Source organism: Pan troglodytes, chromosome 17, assembly GCF_028858775.2.
Source record: "Pan troglodytes isolate AG18354 chromosome 17, NHGRI_mPanTro3-v2.0_pri, whole genome shotgun sequence".
NCBI lineage: Eukaryota > Metazoa > Chordata > Mammalia > Primates > Hominidae > Pan > Pan troglodytes.
This window is the reverse complement of record NC_072415.2, coordinates 31,365,847-31,384,644: the sequence shown is the minus strand read 5'-3', so window position 1 is coordinate 31,384,644 and position 18,798 is coordinate 31,365,847. Positions and strand designations below refer to the sequence as shown.

At 38.7% G+C, this 18,798-nt stretch overlaps 1 protein-coding gene across 15 annotated transcripts in view; it reads left to right on the top strand.

The window, feature by feature from the left end:
* ESCO1 (establishment of sister chromatid cohesion N-acetyltransferase 1) overlaps positions 1–17,762 on the top strand; it is a 72,210-nt gene extending 54,448 nt beyond the window's left edge. For 6 of the 15 annotated variants that reach the window (XM_523883.9, XM_009433782.5, XM_024350985.3 and 3 more), the window contains exons 9-12: positions 7,048–7,137; positions 10,871–11,014; positions 14,409–14,596; positions 16,553–17,762. In XM_523883.9, the coding sequence (XP_523883.3) occupies positions 7,048–7,137; positions 10,871–11,014; positions 14,409–14,596; positions 16,553–16,700 (570 nt within the window). In that variant the 3' untranslated portion in view covers positions 16,701–17,762. Of the gene's footprint in view, positions 1–6,364; positions 6,489–7,047; positions 7,138–8,348; positions 8,461–10,870; positions 11,015–14,408; positions 14,597–16,552 lie in introns of all 15 variants that reach the window. The other 9 variants (XR_010152044.1, XR_010152047.1, XR_010152048.1 and 6 more) reach the window with 4 other exon arrangements.
* The last annotated feature ends 1,036 nt before the right edge of the window (positions 17,763–18,798 follow it).

Genomic DNA, 18,798 nt, shown 5'->3' with positions numbered 1-18,798 from the left:
CTCAGAAGGGTATAGAGCAAAGGCATATCAGGCCAAGAGAGCAGTATGTGAAAGGCCAGGCAAATAAAAGTATTCCATTATGACTTGTGACTGTGTTGTATTGGAAAAGCTGCAAGAGATAAGGCTGAAAGAGGTAAATGGGGGACCGGATCATGAATGACCTTGTAAGGCAGGAAGGCATTGAAGGTTTAAAAACCTAAACCAGCCAGGCACGGTGGCTCACACCTTTAATCCCAGCACTTTGGGAGGCCAGGGCGGGAGGATCACTTGAGCTCAGGAGTTTGAGACCAGCCTGGGCAACATGGCAAAACCCTGTCTCTACAAAAAATAGAAAAATCACCTGGGTGTTGGGCTGCATGCCTGTGGTCCCATCTACTCGGGAGGCTGAGTTGGGAGAGTTGCTTGAGCCTAGGAGGTTGAGGCTGCAGTGAGCCATGATTGCACCACTGCACTCCAGCCAGGGCAACAGAGTGAGACCCTGTCTCAAAACAAAAACCAAAACCTACTAAAACAATTAAAATGCTTAGTTGCTGTAATAATCGGAACTGTTATTTATTGAGTACATATTATTGTGCTAGGCCCTATGGTCAACATTTTATAGTGTTTTCTCATTTAGCTTCTCAGTCGTTTTCTGTTGTTTTTTTGTTTTTATTTGTTTTTGGTGGAGGCAGGGTTTCACCATGCTGCTCTAACAGGCTGGTCTAGAACTTCTGGGCTCAAGTGATCCTCTTTCCTCTACCTCTCAAAGTATGGATTATAGGTGTGAGCCACTGCACCAGGCCTGTTTTTGTATCTATTTTATAGGTGAGGAAACCAAGTTTTAGAGAGGTTAAGTAATTTGCCCAAAGCAGGGCAGCTAGTGAGTAACAGAGTTTGCATTCGAATTTTAGGTTTTTCTGATTTTTGAAATCCTCCTTACCACTATGCTATACTGCCAAGATAATGGTTTGTATACATGGTAGGTAGTCAGTACAAATTTACTGAATTGAGAGAATTTTTCCATGTGTATGTCACTTTCAAACTAGTAGTAATATCTAAGACTTTTAAACACTTTGAAGTTCAATATGGCCATATGGATTAGACACACATCTTTACCAGTATTGGGTTTTTTTTGTTTTTGAGATGGAGTTTCGCTCTTGTCACCCAGGCTGGAGTGCAGTGACATGATCTCTGCTCACTGCAACCTCCGCCTCCTGGGTTCAGGTGATCCTCCTGCCTCGGCCCCACCGAGTAGCTGGGATTACAGGCGTGCGCCACATGCTCAGCTAATTTTTTGTATTTTTAGTAGACATGGGGTTTCGTCATGTTGGCCAGGCTGGTCTCGAACTCCTGACCTCAGGAGATCCACCCGCCTCAGCCTCCCAAAGTGCTGGGATTACAAGTGTGAGCCACCGCGCCTGGCCTCAACTTAACTTTTTAAATTACTATTGAAATGCCTATTTTTCTAATTCCTTTAGTAAATTTTTTTTTTTTTTTTTTTTTTTTTTTTTGAGACGGTGTCTTGCTCTATTAACCGGGCTGGAGTGCAATGGTGTGATCTCGGCTCGCTGCAGCCTCTGCCTCCCAGGTTCAGGGGATTCTCCTGCCTCAGCCTCCTGAGTAGCTGGGATTACAGGTGCCTGCCACCAAGCCTGGCTAATTTTTGTATTTTTAGTAGAGACGGGGTTTGCCATGTTGGCCAGTTTGATCTCGAACTCCTGACCTCAAGCGATCTTCCCACCTTGGCCTCCCAAAGTGCTGGGATTACAGGCATGAGCCACCGCACCTGTCCAGTAATTGTTTTTAACTAAAATTTTTACTGACTTATAACATGTAAAGAAAGTACACAGGCTAGACATGGTGTCTCACATCTGTAATCCCAATTCTTAAGGAGGCTGAGGTGGGAGGATGGCTTGAGCCCAGCACTTTGAGACCAGCCTTGGCAACATAGTGAGACCCCATCTCAACCAAAAAAAGAAAAAGAAAGTACACAGCGAGTACGCAGCTTAATAATGGTGTATTTTCACAAAGTGAACACACCCATGTAAGAAGAAGCAACATTACTGGCACCTCCAAAACTCCTTTGTGATCCTATTACAGTCACTGCTTTATCACACTTCAGGTCTAGCTGCTCCTGTTACAGTCACTACTTTACTGCACTTCGGGTCTGGCTGCAACGCTGACTAGATTAGTTTTGCATTTATTTTTTACTTCTAAATACTTGAACAAACCTTGGGCCATTGGTACAGTTTTGACAATAGGCAATTTGAATTTTCCAAAACAAGTTTAATACAGCACACACACACACAGTAATGAACCCCTTTGTACTGATCACCTACCTTCAACAATTCATGGATAATCATCTTCATCTAACTTTCCCAATTATTTTGAAGTAAACTTAGGCATCATGTTATTACTTTAGTAGATATTTCTAAGTATGTACTTCTTTTTTTTTTTTTTTTTGAGATGGAGTTTCACTCTTGTTGCCCAAGCTGCAGTGCAATGGCATGATCTTGGCTCACTGCAACCTCCACCTCCTGGGTTCAAGTGATTCTCCTGCCTCAGCCTCCCAAGTAGCTGGGATTACAGGTGCATGCCACCACGCTTGTCTAGTTTTTGTTTTTTTGGGGTTTTTTTTTTGTATTTTTAGTAGAAACGAGGTTTCACCAGGTTAGCCAGGCTGGTCTCGAACTTCTGACCTCAGGTAATCCGCCTGCCTTGGCCCCCCAAAGTGCTGGGATTACAGGTGTGAGCCACCATGCCCCACCTCTAAATATGTATTGCTTAAAGATGAAGATTACTCCTTTTTTGTTTGTTTTGAGATGGAGTCTCGCTCTGTCGCCCAGGCTGGAGTGCAGTGGCGCGATCTCGGCTCACTGCAACCTCTGTCCCCTGGGTTCAAGCAATTCTCCTGCCTCAGCCTCCCGAGTAGCTGGGACTACAGGCGTGCACCACCACACCCAGCTAATTTTTTTGTATTTTTAGTAGAGACAGGGTTTCACCGTGTTAGCCAGGATGGTCTCGATCTCCTGACCTTGTGATCCGCCTTCCTCAGCCTCTCAAAGTGCTGGGATTGCAGATGTGAGCCACTGTGCTTGGCCAAAGATTATTCCTTTTTTAAACATAAAAGTACCTTAAAGAATATAACTACACCTTCAATAAATGAATTAATTGTTGAAATCAAGTTTTCTATCAGAGTTCAAAGCTTCCCAAATAGCTCATGATTTCCTATGTTGCTTATTTGTTTGAATTAGGGTTTATATATTACATTGGTTGTTATGTCCCTTTAGTATCTTTTAATCCCAAAGTTCTCCCTGGTTCTGTTTTTTTCCCTTGTAATATTTGTTTATTTTTTGAAAAGCTGGTTGTTGGTTTTATTTCTTCAAATATTCCTTCAAATGTATATTCTCATTCAACCTTTTCATGAAATTGTGATTAATGTGAACTTTTAAAGTCGGGGTATTATTTATACAATTAAATCTACACATCTTAAGTGTTTGGTTTGAATTTTGATCATTGTATATACTCAGTGTATTTACCACTCAGTGTATTTTGTTTCCAATTGTAATCCTTTTTTTTGATGGAAAAAGGAGAAATCCATTCTTTAGACTGTACAGTTTATAGTAACTCCAATAGCAAGGAGAAAAGAGTAATAATTTCTTAATCCCAACACTTTGGAAGGCCAAGGCGGGTGGATCACCTGAGGTCGGGAGTTCGAGACCAGCCTGACCAACATGGAGAAACCCAGTTTCTACTAAAAATACAAAAAAATCAGCTCGGCGTGGTGGCACATGCCTGTGATCCCAACTACTCGGGAGGCTGAGGCAGGAGAATTGCTTGAACCCGGGAGGTGGAGGTTGCAGTGAGCCGAGATTGCGCCATTGCACTCCAGCCTGGGCAACAAGAATGAAACTGTCTCAAAAAAATAAATAAATAAAATAATAATAATTTCTTGCTGTTAGAAATACAAATTAGGAATATAAAGTTTTCTGCTTTTCATGAAGCAGAAATGGATGAAGTAAGAAAAAATGGGTTTTGGAAAATACTGCTTGTTAGCAGAGGGTTATGTGTAACATACTAGTGCTGAAATATGTTGGAGCTAAAGGTCAGAAGTGTAAGTGCACTGCATTGGAATTTATATCTTTGCAAAAACGTTGTGGCTATTTGATTATTCTTCTAAATTGCATGCACTCTTTCCTGAACCCTGCTTCTCCTCTGCCTTAATTTTAAGCATTGGATGGACTTTATCGCCTCTAAGTTTCTCTGAAGTAAGGAGGGTCATGTGGTTATTGTGACTAGCAGTTAACTGTAGTTGAGGCATAGATATGTCTTGAGTATGTTATTTGAACAAATATTAGCTAACTTGTTTCTTTCATCTTTTCTTTGCCTATGATTTGAATTTATTGCTGTATTTAACCTTGGGAACATTTATTGATTGACTGTTTTGTTAGATTAGTGCATTGATCTTAGTTTGATACTAGTAAGAAGGGAGAATGGAAGTTGCTAAGAGTTACTTAGTGGCTACTCTTTGAGCAGTCATCTTAAATACAGCACCCTCGTACCTACCCAAGTGATGGAGGTGATGATAGCCATTTTTTAGAATGCTAAGATCAGGAAACAGAATCAGAGTTCCAGTGATTTGCCTAAGGCCATGCATCTAGTAACTACCAAGAACAAGGATCTAAACCCTGAACTTTTTCTAGAATTACTTAAAAGTTTTCACTGAAATATGCTTTCTTAGCTTGGCATGGTGGTGCACACCTGTAGTCCCAGCTACTTGGGAGGCTGAAGCAAGAGGATTGCTTGAGCCCAGGAGTTTGAAGCTGCTGTGAGCTGTGATCTTGCCACTGCACTCCAGCCTGGGTGACAGAGTGAGACTCTGTCTCAAATAAGTAAATTACATGAATAAATAAAACTTGCTGTTTTCATGAACATTAGAAATCTAAGCAATACTAAGTATCCTTTTGCAGCCTTTGCTTCTTAAAGGGCTTTTATTTAGTACATGAAAAAAACGGTACTATTTAAAACATAAAATTATATCAAATGGATTGTGATAAAAATTTCAGCATGAACATACAAGTCTGAAGTTGTTTCAAGAGAAAGTTTCGCACTTAAAAATTAGTAAAGCAAAATAATTTGTCTAATGTCTATAATGCAATATAATGACATGAAACCAGTATTACTGTTTTCAAAGGCATTTAATAGGAAAATAGTTTATGGAACTGTCTTTAGATGATTCAGTTCAGGAAGAATGGTTTTCTTATAACTTGAGGTTACTTACATTTTTAGGTCTTTTCGGTGTTTTAAAGTGAAAATCTCTTCATTTTATTAAAAATAGGTTCATAAATTTAAAAGCTTTTTCATAAAGTAACATTAGTAATAGAAATTTGTTTTTAAAGAGGTGATGTCTTGTAAATCTTCTAAAAATTGTTTACCTATATTCAGATCTCTATATGATTCAGATTTACTTTCTTTCTTTCTTTTTTTTTTTTTTGGGACAGTGTCTCGCTCTGTCACCCAGGCTGGAGTGCAATGGTGCGAACTCAGCTCACTGCAACCTCCACCTCCCGAGTTCAAGCAATTCTCCTGCCTCAGCCTCCTGAGTAGCCAGAACTACAGGCGCGTGCCACCACACCCGCCTAAAAATACAATAATTTTTTGTATTTTAGTAGATACGGGGTTTCCAGGATGGTCTCGATCTCCTGACCTTGTGATCTGCCCTCCTCCCAAAGTGCTGGGATTACAGGTGTGAGCCACTGCACCCGGCCTTAAGTTTCTTTTTTAAAACCTTATTTACGTTGAAGAACTACAGATTTAGTTTCTTAGATGAAAAAAGGACTTCTCTGGCTATTGTTTCTGCTCGTTTCTTTTCAAATCTTGAGAACATTTTACCAATCATAATTTTAATCATCTGAATTTAACTTGGGTACTCTATTATGTAAACAAATTTTGGATTTTAAATATTTTAATTTAAATTGTTACATATACCAAGCTTATTACCTAGAATTTTTGTTCCCAACTATGATCTTTCTACCCTCCCCCTCCAAAAAATTCCTGATGGTTTAAGAAAACGAATCTGCTTTCATACTTGCCATAGTATATTTTTAAAGAAATCTAGTTGCCATTTTCTTGGTTTCATTGAGCTTTTTGTGTTCTTAGAAGAAACATCAGAAAAAATATGGTGGTTTTCTCTACTAGAAGTATAAATGGCTTCTGGAAAGGCCTTTTTATGTAAAGTTGGTTGGGTTAAGACAACTGGAACAACTAGTTAAGCTCATTCCTTCTGTACTTATTTTGAACTTCAAAGCTCCTAGTTTTAACCTCTGGTTCAGTCCCATCTTACTAGATTTAAGTGGCTTTTGTTTTGTTTTGTTTTTTTATGCAGGTTCTGCTCATTAATCACCACGAGTGTGGATCTGAAGAAGAGTTTATTACCTCTCTTTTTTTGAGTATGTTTAACTTCAGATACACACAACGTAGCTTCTCCTTCCCTATTAGATTCTTAGAAGGTAGTTATATTTTTTATAGTCTCCTTCTTGTGGCTTTGGTAGTTGTGATCAATAAGCATAAGACTATTCCTTTCATACTGGGCTACTGCATGCAAATCAGTTCATTTAAAACCTCCTGGAGGTCTTTGGCATGCCAGACATAAAACTTGGAGTGTTTGTTTGTGGAGGTAACCATGTTCCAATGAAATATAAGAGTTTAATTCTTTTATCAAGAATCTGGGAGAGTTATAGTTTCTGGGAATTACTGACTTTAAGGGGCTTGCTTTTGGTGTGTGGCTTTCAAAATTAATTTAAAACGGGAAATGATAAATTAGAAATACTCTTGTGGTATTAGATATATCTCTGAGTAGTAGAGAGAAATTAGCTTGCCTTGTACCTATTGTATGCTTAACAAAATAGCCGATTTATCATGCTTTATTAAGCATTAATGAGCATATATTTTTCATGTTTGCAATTTTTAGACAAATTGATGTACTTTTTATCTTGTACCTGGATATAATGAATAGAATATACATAAAATTCATACTTTACATATGTGTGTGTATATATATATATCTAGGGCTGGAAGAAAGAAAGAATTCTGGCTGAATACCCTGATGGCAGGATAATAATGGTTCTTCCTGAAGACCCAAAGTATGCCCTGAAAAAGGTAAATTTCCAGTGAAACTTCATGTAGAGTGGATAATATCATTTTGCAGTTAATTTTTTTTTTTTTTACCCTGAGACAGAGTCTTGCTCTGTCGCTCAGGCTGGAGTGCAGTGGCACGATCTCGGCTCACTGCAACCTCTGTCTCCCAGGTTCAAGGGATTCTCCTGCCTCCACCTCCCGAGTAGGTGGGACTACAGGTGTGTGCCACCACACCTGGCTAACTTGTATTTTTAGTAGAGACAGGGTTTCACCATATTGGCCAGGCTGGCCTCGAACTCCTGACCTCATGATCTGCCTGTCTTGGCCTCCCAGAGTGCTGGGATTACAGGCTTGAACCACTGCACCTGGCCCATTTCGCAGTTAATTTTAAGAGGATAACAGATTGCTTGCATAGTATATTGAAACACCTATTCTGAAAACAAGAAATAAGCGTTTAAAGGGTATAACCCAATTCAAAAATTATGTTAAACTTTGTAGTGTGTCCAGTATATGAATTCTAAATGAACTGAGTACTGTCCAGTATTATTACTAAATTGTCCTGTATTAGTAGTAGTTAATAATTTGAGTGCCAAAGTAGATATGCTTATCTTCTGTTAAGTGAATAATGCCAACTAAAAGATTTCACGATCAGAAATAAAAGCTGAATTATAATAATTTGGATAATTAATAAAATGTAAAGTTTCATTCTAAGGGAAAATTTCTAAATAAAAGCTTATTGCAGAAGGGGATTGCTAAGTAGGTCATAGTAAACCTGAAATTAAACATGACTTAATCTTATAATATTTTTAAGATATAAGGATATATTCCAGTTTATAAATATAATGCAGAAACATAAAAGTTTATTTTATCTAGTGTGAGGCAGGTGTTAGTCTAACTTAGAGTTCCATACTTCAAGTGTTCAGAGAGTTTATTGTGTTGAGAAGTGAACCAGATAATGAATCCTGGAACCATTTTATTATATAGGTTATTTTAAAAACCAGGAACCAAAAAGGTAAACTTATTTTTAAATAAGTTTAATATGTTCATTACACTTTCAAATAATATACTCAGTATGTTTTTCTTCAACCTCTGGATGCTTTTTCAGAAGAAATACCTCATAATGTTAGCGATGGGTTCAGTTAAGTTTATCTGAAAAACTTTAGTAATTATGCTAGAGTGTGTCCCAAATGTCTGGAAACAGGAGGAAAACAGTTTATTATACTTTTTTTTAGGTTAACAATTGGACTTCTTTAAACTTAAGAATACTTCACCTGAAAAGTTGGTTGAAGGAAAATACTTTGCGCCTGTTATTTGAAAGTTTAGCTAATAATCTATTTAAAATATGTAAGTTTATTTTCTGATTCTTAACTTTAGATACTCTGTTTATCTGAATGGACAATCTTAGATACCCAAATAAGCTTTCATATTACTGCTGCCTAACAGAATAGACAACAGTATTTACAGTGACATGTAAACATGCCCAACCTGTCTTGTATTTGAAACATTGATTCTTGCACAATAGTAAATTCTTGTTGAATTAATGTTGGATCAGTGATTAACCACAGTTGACCCACGAACAGTGTAGTAGTTATGGGTGCTGGCTTCTCATGCAGCCAAAAATCCAATTATAACTTTTTTTTTTTTTTTTTTTTAAGAGACAGGGTCTCACCATGTTGCCCAGGCTTGTCTTGAACTCCTGGTCTCAAGGGATCCTCCTGCCTCAGCCTCCAAAAGTGCTCGGATTATAGGCGTGAGCCACCCTGCCCAGCCCAAGTACAACTTTTGATTCCCCCAAAACTTAACTACTAATAGCCTACTGTTGACTGGTAACCTTATTGATAACATAAATAATTGATTAATCCCATACTTAAACTAGTATCTACATATATTCTATGCATTCATGACATACCTAACCTTTTCTTGATTTTTTTTTTTTGATGTTTCTAGGCTACATGGTTCATCTGCTAGTTTTTTCATATTGTCACAATTCCCAAAAAAATTTTCCAATATGTTTATTGAAAAAAACCCTACATATAAGTGGACCCACACAGTTCAAACTTTTGTTGTTCGAGGGTCAACTTAAATGAAAATTAAATTAATGAATTTTTGGAATTCCAGCTATTCACATTTGGAAATGCACATGGGAACTTTTGCTACACTACCATATATGGCAACCAGACTTTTCTTAGAAGGAACCCTCAGTAGATGCTAATTTCCTCATTTTAGTTTATCGGAACAAAATCTTAGTAACCCATAATAGGTTAAAAATTAAAATCTAGGGAATTGTGAATCACTTGTCTTTAGGAATTAGGAGTTGTAGGATGCTGTGTCAGGATTAGGAGGACTTAATAACATAAATGAGTGTTATTGGACTCTATTTTTAGTTTTTTGTTTTGTTTTGTTTTTTAAGAGAATTCCACTCTGTCACCCAGGCTGGAGTGCAGTGGTGTGATCATAGCTCACTGTAACCTCAAACTCCTGAGCCCAAGTGACCCTCCTGCCCCAGTCTCCTGAGTAGCTGGGACTACTGGCAAGTGCCACCACATCTGGCTAATAAAACAATTTTGTAAAGATGGGTTTTGCTGTGTTGCCCAGGCTGGCCTTGAACTCCTCTAGCCTCAGCCTCCCAAAGTGCTGGGATTATAGGCATCAGCCACTGCTCTCTGGCTTTTGTTTGCAGTATCTTTTAACTGGGGAAGGAACTAATGGTTGAGTACCTACAGAGGTCTTAATTTTGATTGCCTGCAAACAGTTTGAGCTTACCATGTTTGACTTTGGTCAGTTAGGAGCTAAACTGCAAGAAGCATGGTTTGATGCCATAGTAACATTTTGGGTTCACATGTGACTCTGCTGCTTGATTTTCTAGATGTCTAATATCTGACATGGGAAAGTTCTTTAACTTTTGAGTATTATTTCTTCCATATGTAAAGTGAAGAACCATAAACCTCCAAGAAATGTGGGATTTAAGTGAAATATTTGTAAAGTGCTTTGAATAATGTCTGGCCTATAAGTGGTTGATAGGAAGTAAACATGAGTTCCTTTTCTCTATACTCACTTTTGTTTTACCGATGAGAGTACTAATTAAGGGTTGAGAAGAAGAGTGGCTTGCCTGGCTAAGATTGCAGTGAAGTTCTCTTCAATTCACAGATTAGATACTTCTAATAGGAAGTCTTAATGTTCCTAATAATCTATTGTAGGAGCTCTCACCCCATCCCTCTTGTTCTCTAGACTGTTGGGTTTGGCATCCCCCACCAGTTCTTCCTTCATTTTGCAAAGTGTTCCAAAGGGGTTAAAAAACAGTTATTGATCAGTACAGTCATTCAAAAGAACTTTTTTTTTTTTTTTTTTTGAGATGGAGTCTCACTCTGTCACCCAGGCTGGAGTGCAACGGCGCATTCTCGGCTCACTGCAACCTCCGCCTTCCAGGTTCAAGGGATTCTCCTGTCTCAGCCTCCAGAGTAGCTGGGACTACAGGCGCACACTGCGGCACCTGGCTAATTTTTTAATATTTTAGTAGAGACAGGGTTTCACCATGTTGCCCAGGCTGGTCGTGAACTCCTGAGCTCAGGCAATCCACCCGCCTTGGCCTCCCAAAGTGGTAGGATTACAGGTGTGAACCACCACACCCAGCCCAAAAGAACTCTTTAGAGGATGCCCTGCTTGGAATAAAGTTGATCTACTGAACTGAAATAGTGTGTTTTTACATGTATATAATATTTTCATTTAAAAATAATTACTGTTCTTTATTTGGCAGGTTGACGAGATTAGAGAGATGGTTGACAATGATTTAGGTTTTCAACAGGCTCCACTAATGTGCTATTCCAGAACTAAAACACTTCTCTTCATTTCCAATGACAAAAAAGTAGTTGGCTGCCTAATTGCGGAACATATCCAATGGGTAAGTGATAAAAGAGTGTTCTTAAGTAATTTGGTGTTTAATGAGTTTACAACGTAATCCCAAATAACATAAATCCTGATAAATTTGTCTCCATTTCATGTAAGGAACAGTTTTAATGCAAGAATTCCCATGTGTGAGTCTTCACCATAGTGGAATAATGGTTATGCATGGGAATTAGTTTCTCAAGTCAGTAAGATAAAAATTCTGTAGAATCAGAATACCATCAGGCTGGGCACAGTGGCTCACGCCTATAATCCCAGCACTTTGGGAGGCCGAGGTGGTGGATCATGAAGTCAGGAGTTTGAGACCAGCCTTGCCAACATTGTGAAAACCTGTTCTCTACTGAAAATACAAAAATTAGCTGAGTGTGGTGGCTCACGCCTGTAATCCCAGCACTTTGGGAGGCCAAAGTGGGAGGATCACAAGGTCAGGAGATCGAGACCATCCTGGCTAATAACGGTGAAACCCTTTCTCTACTGAAAATACAAAAAATGAGCCTGGCATGGTGGCACGTGCCTGTAGTCCCAGCTTTTGGGGAGGCTGAGGCAAGAGAATCGCTTGAACCCGGGAGGCAGAGGTTGCAGTGAGCCAAGATTGTGCCACTGCACTCCAGCCTGGGCGACACATCAAGACTCGGTCTCAAAAAAAAAAGAAAAAAAAAATAGCCAGGCACGGTGGTGTGCACCTGTAATCCCAGCTACTCAGGAGGCTAAGGCAGGAGAATCGCTTGAACCCAGGAGGCAGAGGTTGTAGTGAGCCAAGGTCACGCCATTGCACTCCAGCCTGGGTGACAGAGTGAGACTCCGTCTCAAAAAAAAAAAAAAAAAAAATCAGAATACTATCAAAGTTTATTTTGGAAGTTTCCATGTTGGATACCAATGTAATGTCTTTCTCAATTAGTCCCTCTAGCACTGGAGTAAGTCAAGGCTAGGCGAACTAGAGTGGGCAAAATCCAGCTTGTTTTTGTAAATAAAATTTTATTGTTGCCCACCAACACCCATTTGGCTTACATATTTATGGCTACTTTTGTACTACAAAGGCAGAGTTGAATAGTTGCAACAGAGACCAGGTGGACCGCAGTGCCTAAAATATTTGCTATCTGTACCTTTATAAAAGGCCCACACCACCAGGCATAGTGGCTCAGACCTGTAATCCCAGCAATTTGAGAGGCTGAGGCGGGCAGATCAGAAGGTCAGGAGTTTGAGACCAGCCTGGCCAACATGGTGAAACCGTGGTCTCTACTAAAAATACAAAAATTAGCCAGATGTGGTGTGTGCCTGTAATCCCAGTTACTCGTGAGGCTGAGGCAGGAGAATTGCTTGAACTTGGGAGGCAGAGGTTGCAGTGAGCTAATATCATGCCACTGAACCCAGCCTGGACAACAGAGCAAGACTCCATCTCAAAAAAAAAAAAAAAAAATGGCCCACACCTGGAATAGATCACCACTTCCTTTGTTGAACTCTGAATGAGTAGTTATCTTGTGTTTAGGAGCCAATTTGTACAAAAAACAAATAATGGAATCATGTATGTTTACATTATGAGTGTTACTAGAAACTGCCGAGACCATTCTAAGAGAACAGAAGCTTCTGGACTCCCTAATAATGCTCACTTTGAGGCAGACCTGAATTCTATCTTTTTCCAGCTAAGTTCTTGCTCATGAACTCAGTGTACATTGTGTGTGACTACTGTTCAGATGGTGTCTTTTAGCATATTAACTCATTTATGCCAAAGGTTGCAACAATTTTTTGATTTTTTTGCATGAGTGAAAAATAAGACCTTGGTGATGACCTTGAGCAGTAGGATATAAATAACTCCCACATGCTTAGTGTTCCAGTAATGGAACACTAGGCATAAGTGGGTTAATAGCTGCTTGCACAGATGTATGCTTGATCATAAAATTTTCTAAAAAAGTGAAAAGTCAAAGCAAGTTTGCAGGAGTTTCTCTATATATGTTAAGCTACGTGTTTAAAAAATTCAGCTGGGTGTGGTGGCACCTGTAGTCCCAGCTACTTGGGAGGCTTAGATCGGAGGACTGCTTGAACCCAGGAGTTTGAGGTTGTAGGGTGCTATGTTTGTGTCTGTGAATAGCCACTGCACTCCAGCATGGGCAGCATAGCCAGACTCTTGTCTCTTAAGAAAAAATAATGAGTAAATAAATATTCAGCCTGAAATTATTATATAGTGCTTATGAACCTTGCTATAATAACAAAATTGATTTAAATAAGTAACTGATAGGGTAGTTTGGGGAAATTAATTTGATATAAATTGACTAATTCATTAGAAGTTTGCCATACTGAAATTGAATTAATTTTACATAGTGCGAACTATTGTGTTTTTAAGGTTCTATTCCACCTAGATCCATAAATGACTTATAGCGGTGTTTAGACTAGAAGGATAACTATGTAATGTTTGTTAGGGTTGTTTTTGCTGACTCTTAACTGTGTTGTCTGTTTACTTTTAAGTTTTATATCTTGTCCCATCAGAAGGCTAGTCATGGCTGGGCACGGTGGCTCATGCCTGTAATCCAGGAGTTCAAGACCAGCCTGGCCAACATGTTGAAACCCCATCTCTACTAAAAATACAAAACTTAGCCGGGCATGGCGGTGCGTGCCTATAATCTCAGCTACTTGGGAGGCTGAGGCATGAGAATCTCTTGAACCCAGGAGGCAGAGGTTGCAGTGAGCTGAGATCGCACCACTGTACTCCAGCCTGGGCAACAGAAGAAGCTCTGTCTCAAAGAAAAAACAAAAAAAACCAACCAATTGTGTTATTTTTTGGCAGCTAGACTGGCAGAGATATTTTTTATTTTTTATTTTTTTCCCATAAAGCCAGCCACAATAAAAGAGATATATGTTTTTTAAGGTATTTTTTTTTTTTAAAAGAGATTGCAGTGTGATGAAATGGCTTTTTAAATTATTGATTTCTCTGCTATCCCTAGTCTCAGTTCTTGTACAACTGTGAAATCTAGAACTGTGACAGCAATCACAGAAACAGTTACTGCTGTGTTCTTAACATGTACTTTTGCTGGTTCTTGGAGTGCGGGAGGTAGAGAGAACTAATGTTCAGTTCCTATTGGGGGGGGCTCCTCATGATGGCAAGGTACTTTGTATATATTACTTGGTTTAATCTCTCAAAATGAGAGATGATGGATATTGCCAGTGAGGAACCCAAAGGTTAGAGAAATTGTAACTTACTTTCATGGTCATACAACTAGTAAATGAACTGGAACAGAATGCAGATCCAGGTTGTCTGTTTCCTAAAAATGAGAGTGAAAGCATAAGTGGCCCCATAGTTTGTTAAGCCAGTCAAATGTCATAACCGCCTCAACCAGATCAGTATTAGTTGCTAATTAATAATCTCACTTAAATTTTTTCCCAATTTTTGACACCTGTAGGGCTACAGAGTTATAGAAGAGAAACTTCCAGTTATCAGGTCAGAAGAAGAAAAAGTCAGATTTGAAAGGCAAAAAGCCTGGTGCTGCTCAACATTACCAGAGCCTGCAATCTGCGGGATCAGTCGAATATGGGTATTCAGCATGATGCGTCGGAAGAAAATTGCTTCTCGCATGATTGAATGCCTAAGGTAACTTGAATGTAATCCTTCAAATCATTTTTAGTAGTTTAGGACTTAGGCAGAGCTTTAGTGTAAAGATTGGCATTTAATTAACGTGTATAATCTTTATTTGTATTAATTACAAATTTTGCATGAGGTTATCAGTGTATTGGATCTGTAAGTACTTTTTATGAGAATGTAATGTGAGGAGGAAGAAAGCACTATAGGCTAAACACTATTAATATTAAGCTGTTTCGACTTACTTATTTGTAACTATGATGTTAGGCCAAAATAACCTATTTCAAGTTGTGCTTCATTTTGAAGAATTTTAAATATAACCAAAGAAATGTGGAAAGTTCCTTGGGAGTTCAGCTTTTAGAGAAATTTATCTTAATTCAAGAATATTATTTGTAAACTATCAAAATCTCTTGTTAGTTTTTCTTTTATCACTTGACTGTCAGAGATATCAAAGGGAGACTCAGAAAAATTGTTTTGTTTTTTGTCCTATAAAGTACCTCTGATAAAGATTAATGAAGGAGGTTAAAATTAATTATTCAAAAGAGGTTTTTAGGTCAGCCAATTTTTTTTTTTTTTTTTGAGATGGAGTCTCATTCTGTTGTTCCGGGCTGGAGTGCAGTGGCGTGATCTCTGCTCACTGCAACCTCTGCCTCCCAGGTTCAAACGATTCTCCTACCTCAGCCTCCCAAGTAGTTGGGATTACAGGCACCCACCACCTCTCGAACTCCTGGTCTCAAGTGATCCACTCGCCTCTGCCTCCCAAAGTGCTGGGATTACAGGCGTGAGCCACTGCATCTGGCCAATTTTTCTATTTTTTGTAGAGATGGGGTTTTGCCATGTTCCCCAGGCTGGTCTCGAATTCCTGGGCTCAAGCAGTTCACCACCCTGGCCTCCCAAAGTGCTGGGATTACAGGTGTGAGCCATCGCGTCTGGCCCTAGGTCTTTAATGTCTTACTGCAGTGTTTAATAGTTTTCAGTGTACAAGTCTTAATGCTGCTTTTGTTACATTTATTCCCAAGTATTTTTTTTCTTTTTTGGAGACAGCATCTCACTTTGTCACCCAGGCTGGAGTGCAGTGGTGCAAACACAGCTCACTTCATCCTCAACCTCCTGGGCTCAGGAAATCCTCCTGCCTCAGCCTCCTGAGTAGCTGAGACCATAGCCATGTGCCTGGCAAAAATTTCATTTGTTTTGGTACAGTCGGAGTCTTGCTATGTCGCCTGGGCTGGCCTTGAACTCTTGGGCTTAAGCAATCCTCTCACCTTGGCCTCCCAAAATGCTGGGATTACAGGTGTGAGCCACTGTGCCTGGCAAGTATTTAATTTTTTTGATGTTATTATAAATGGACTTTTTTCCCCCTAAATTTCAGTTTTAGGTTGTTCATTACAAGTGTATAGAAACAGTTTACTTTTGAATATCAATCTTGAATATGCAGCCTTGCCAGACTCGTTTATTAGATTTTTTGTTTTTGTGAATTTTTTAGGATTTTCTATAAACAAGGCCTTTTCATCTGCAAAAGAGATAGTTTTATTTCTTTCTTTCCAATCTGGATGATTTTTATTTCTTTTCCTCATGACGAGAACCTCCAATACAATATTGAATAGAAGAGGTGAGAGTAGTCTTCTCTTATTCCTGATCTTTGAGGAACAGTTTTCAGTCATTCACCATTAACTCTGATATTCCTTGATGTCTTTGATCAGGTTGAGGAAATATTTCTACTCTTAGTTGAATATTTTTATCATGAAAAGATGTTGGGTAAATGTTTTTACATTGTTGCTTTTATTAAAATTTAACCTCAGGTTATTGATATTATAGATGAATAATTATTTTCAAAAATTTTGAGCACATCAGTATCTAAAAAGCTTTTTTAGTCAAATTGTATTTGACAGGTTATTCCAGTTTTAATGATTAGAATTTTTTTTTTAACATTTCACACTTAACCCTTCCCCCCCATTTTTTTTTTAATAGGAGTAACTTTATATATGGCTCATATTTGAGCAAAGAAGAAATTGCTTTCTCAGATCCCACTCCTGATGGAAAGCTGTTTGCAACACAGTACTGTGGCACTGGTCAGTTTCTGGTATATAATTTTATTAATGGACAGAATAGCACGTAAAACAAATTCTTGCCTACACCACTAGAAGACATCTATTGAAGAGAATGGATTGGTTGCTGACCTTAACCAGGAACTAGGGCCATTTTTATTACAATGAACTCAGGACTGGCAACAACCATATGGTTGTTCCATTTTCATAAAATTGGAAACAATGCAGTAATAGCTTATTGTTTTGTTTTTTAAAGAAGATATTTTATTATCTTTTACAGAAATTTATGATTGATGTATTTTATCTATAGTTATTTAGACATGTTTACATGCAGCAGATAATTGTTCATAGTGGACTGAAAACTAATGCAAGGACTATGGTCTCAGTGATAAGTATATTTTGAAGTTCTTAATATGGAAATATACCAGTGTAGCTTGGTACTGTATTTTTTTATATTGATCTGCTGATACCAGTGATAGGCTTAAAGACTGTATTTTCACAGAGTGGAAACCAATTTTTTTAGTTATTGTTCAAGGAGGGTGCAATATTAAGTGTTTTGGAATTTGAAGCTAATTTTTAAAAGGCCTGAACTATACTTTGAAGAAACCCCTATAGAAAAGGAAAGCTCCAGCTAAATAGGAAGAATTAGAATATTGAGCTTTTTTTCCCTGATTTTTCTCTTTCCTATCTTTGATGGAAGGAGGAAGTAGAAAGTGGTAAAGAATTGAGGCTTTCCTTCTTGGAGAGCCGTAAATGACAAGCATTAGGAAAGGTACCCTCCTAGATTCATTATTCTTTCATTCTGGTTTCACTTTTAAAATAAATGGCAACTTGGCACACCTAGGCTGTTAACAAATCTCAAAGAGGTTTATAAAAACGTATAGAATACTTGGAAGCAAAGTATGGATGACTCGGTATCTGCTTTGTTATTCCTCAGAAATACTGCACTGAGTATATGCCCTCATTACTGGACTTCATTTTGATACTTGTCTATCCTTCATAGTGCCCTCTACTTTTAAAGGGTTTATATGTTGAAAAACTGCTGTGGCCTTTTATGACCTGTATATAATGTAGAATAAAAATAATAAAATACTTGATAGCTTTTTCTAAGTGACCAATGTACTAACTGAGAATAATGGTGTGTTGTCATTTGTGCTTTTTCAGGGTGTTTTCTTGGTTTGATATCTTGAAATATGATTAAAACATTGGCTTCCTAAAGGCACTTTCCACCAGTTTGCCAAAGGATCATTGTGTCAGCAGCAAATCAGCTGAACTTTATTTCCAAAGGCAAAATCCTTTCTGATTATTTTAGTAACATAGTACTTTTATGATGTTGCAAATAAATGAAGGGCCCACAGCCCAAGAATGAATTACCACTGTGGTTCAACTTAGGTTATTTTTGTGAGCTGAAATGATCATATCTCAGTTGAAAACTGGCTAAAATTTAGGGCCTTAAATTAACAGGTATACATTTTATTTCCCTATAAATTTTTGCTTTTACGATTTCTAGGCCAGGCGCGGTGGCTCACGCCTATAATCCCAGGACTTTGGAAGGCTGAGGCGGGTGGATCACGAGGTCAGGAGTTCGAGACCAGCCTGACCAATATGGTGAAATCCTGTCTCTACTAAAAATACAAAAATTAGCTGGTTTTGGTGGCATGCACCTGTAATCCCAGCTGCTCAGGAGGCTAAGGCAGGACAATAGCTGGAACCTGGGAGGTGGAGATTGCAGTGAGCAGAGATTGCACCATTGTACTCCAGCCTGAGCAAAAAGAGCAAAAAACTCCACCTCAAAAAAAAAATTTTTTTTCTAGAGTGGTATAAGACTCTACATTTTGTATGGGTAGAATGATACGGCACGGTAAATATTTCCCCGTGATTCATCATGCTGGTCTAGCTTTTTTTTTTTTTTTTTTTTTTTTTGAGACAGAGGCTCACTCTGTCACCCAGGCTGGAGTGCAATGGCATGACCTCAGCTCACTGCAACCTCCACCTCCTAGGCTCAAGCGATTCTCCTGCCTCAGCCTCCAGAGTAGCTGGGATTACAGGCACCTGCCACCATGGCCGGCTAATTTGTTTTTGTATTTTTTAGTAGAAACAGGGTTTCACCACATTGGCCAGGCTGGTCTTGAACTCCTGACCTCACGTGATCCACCTGCCTCGGCCTCG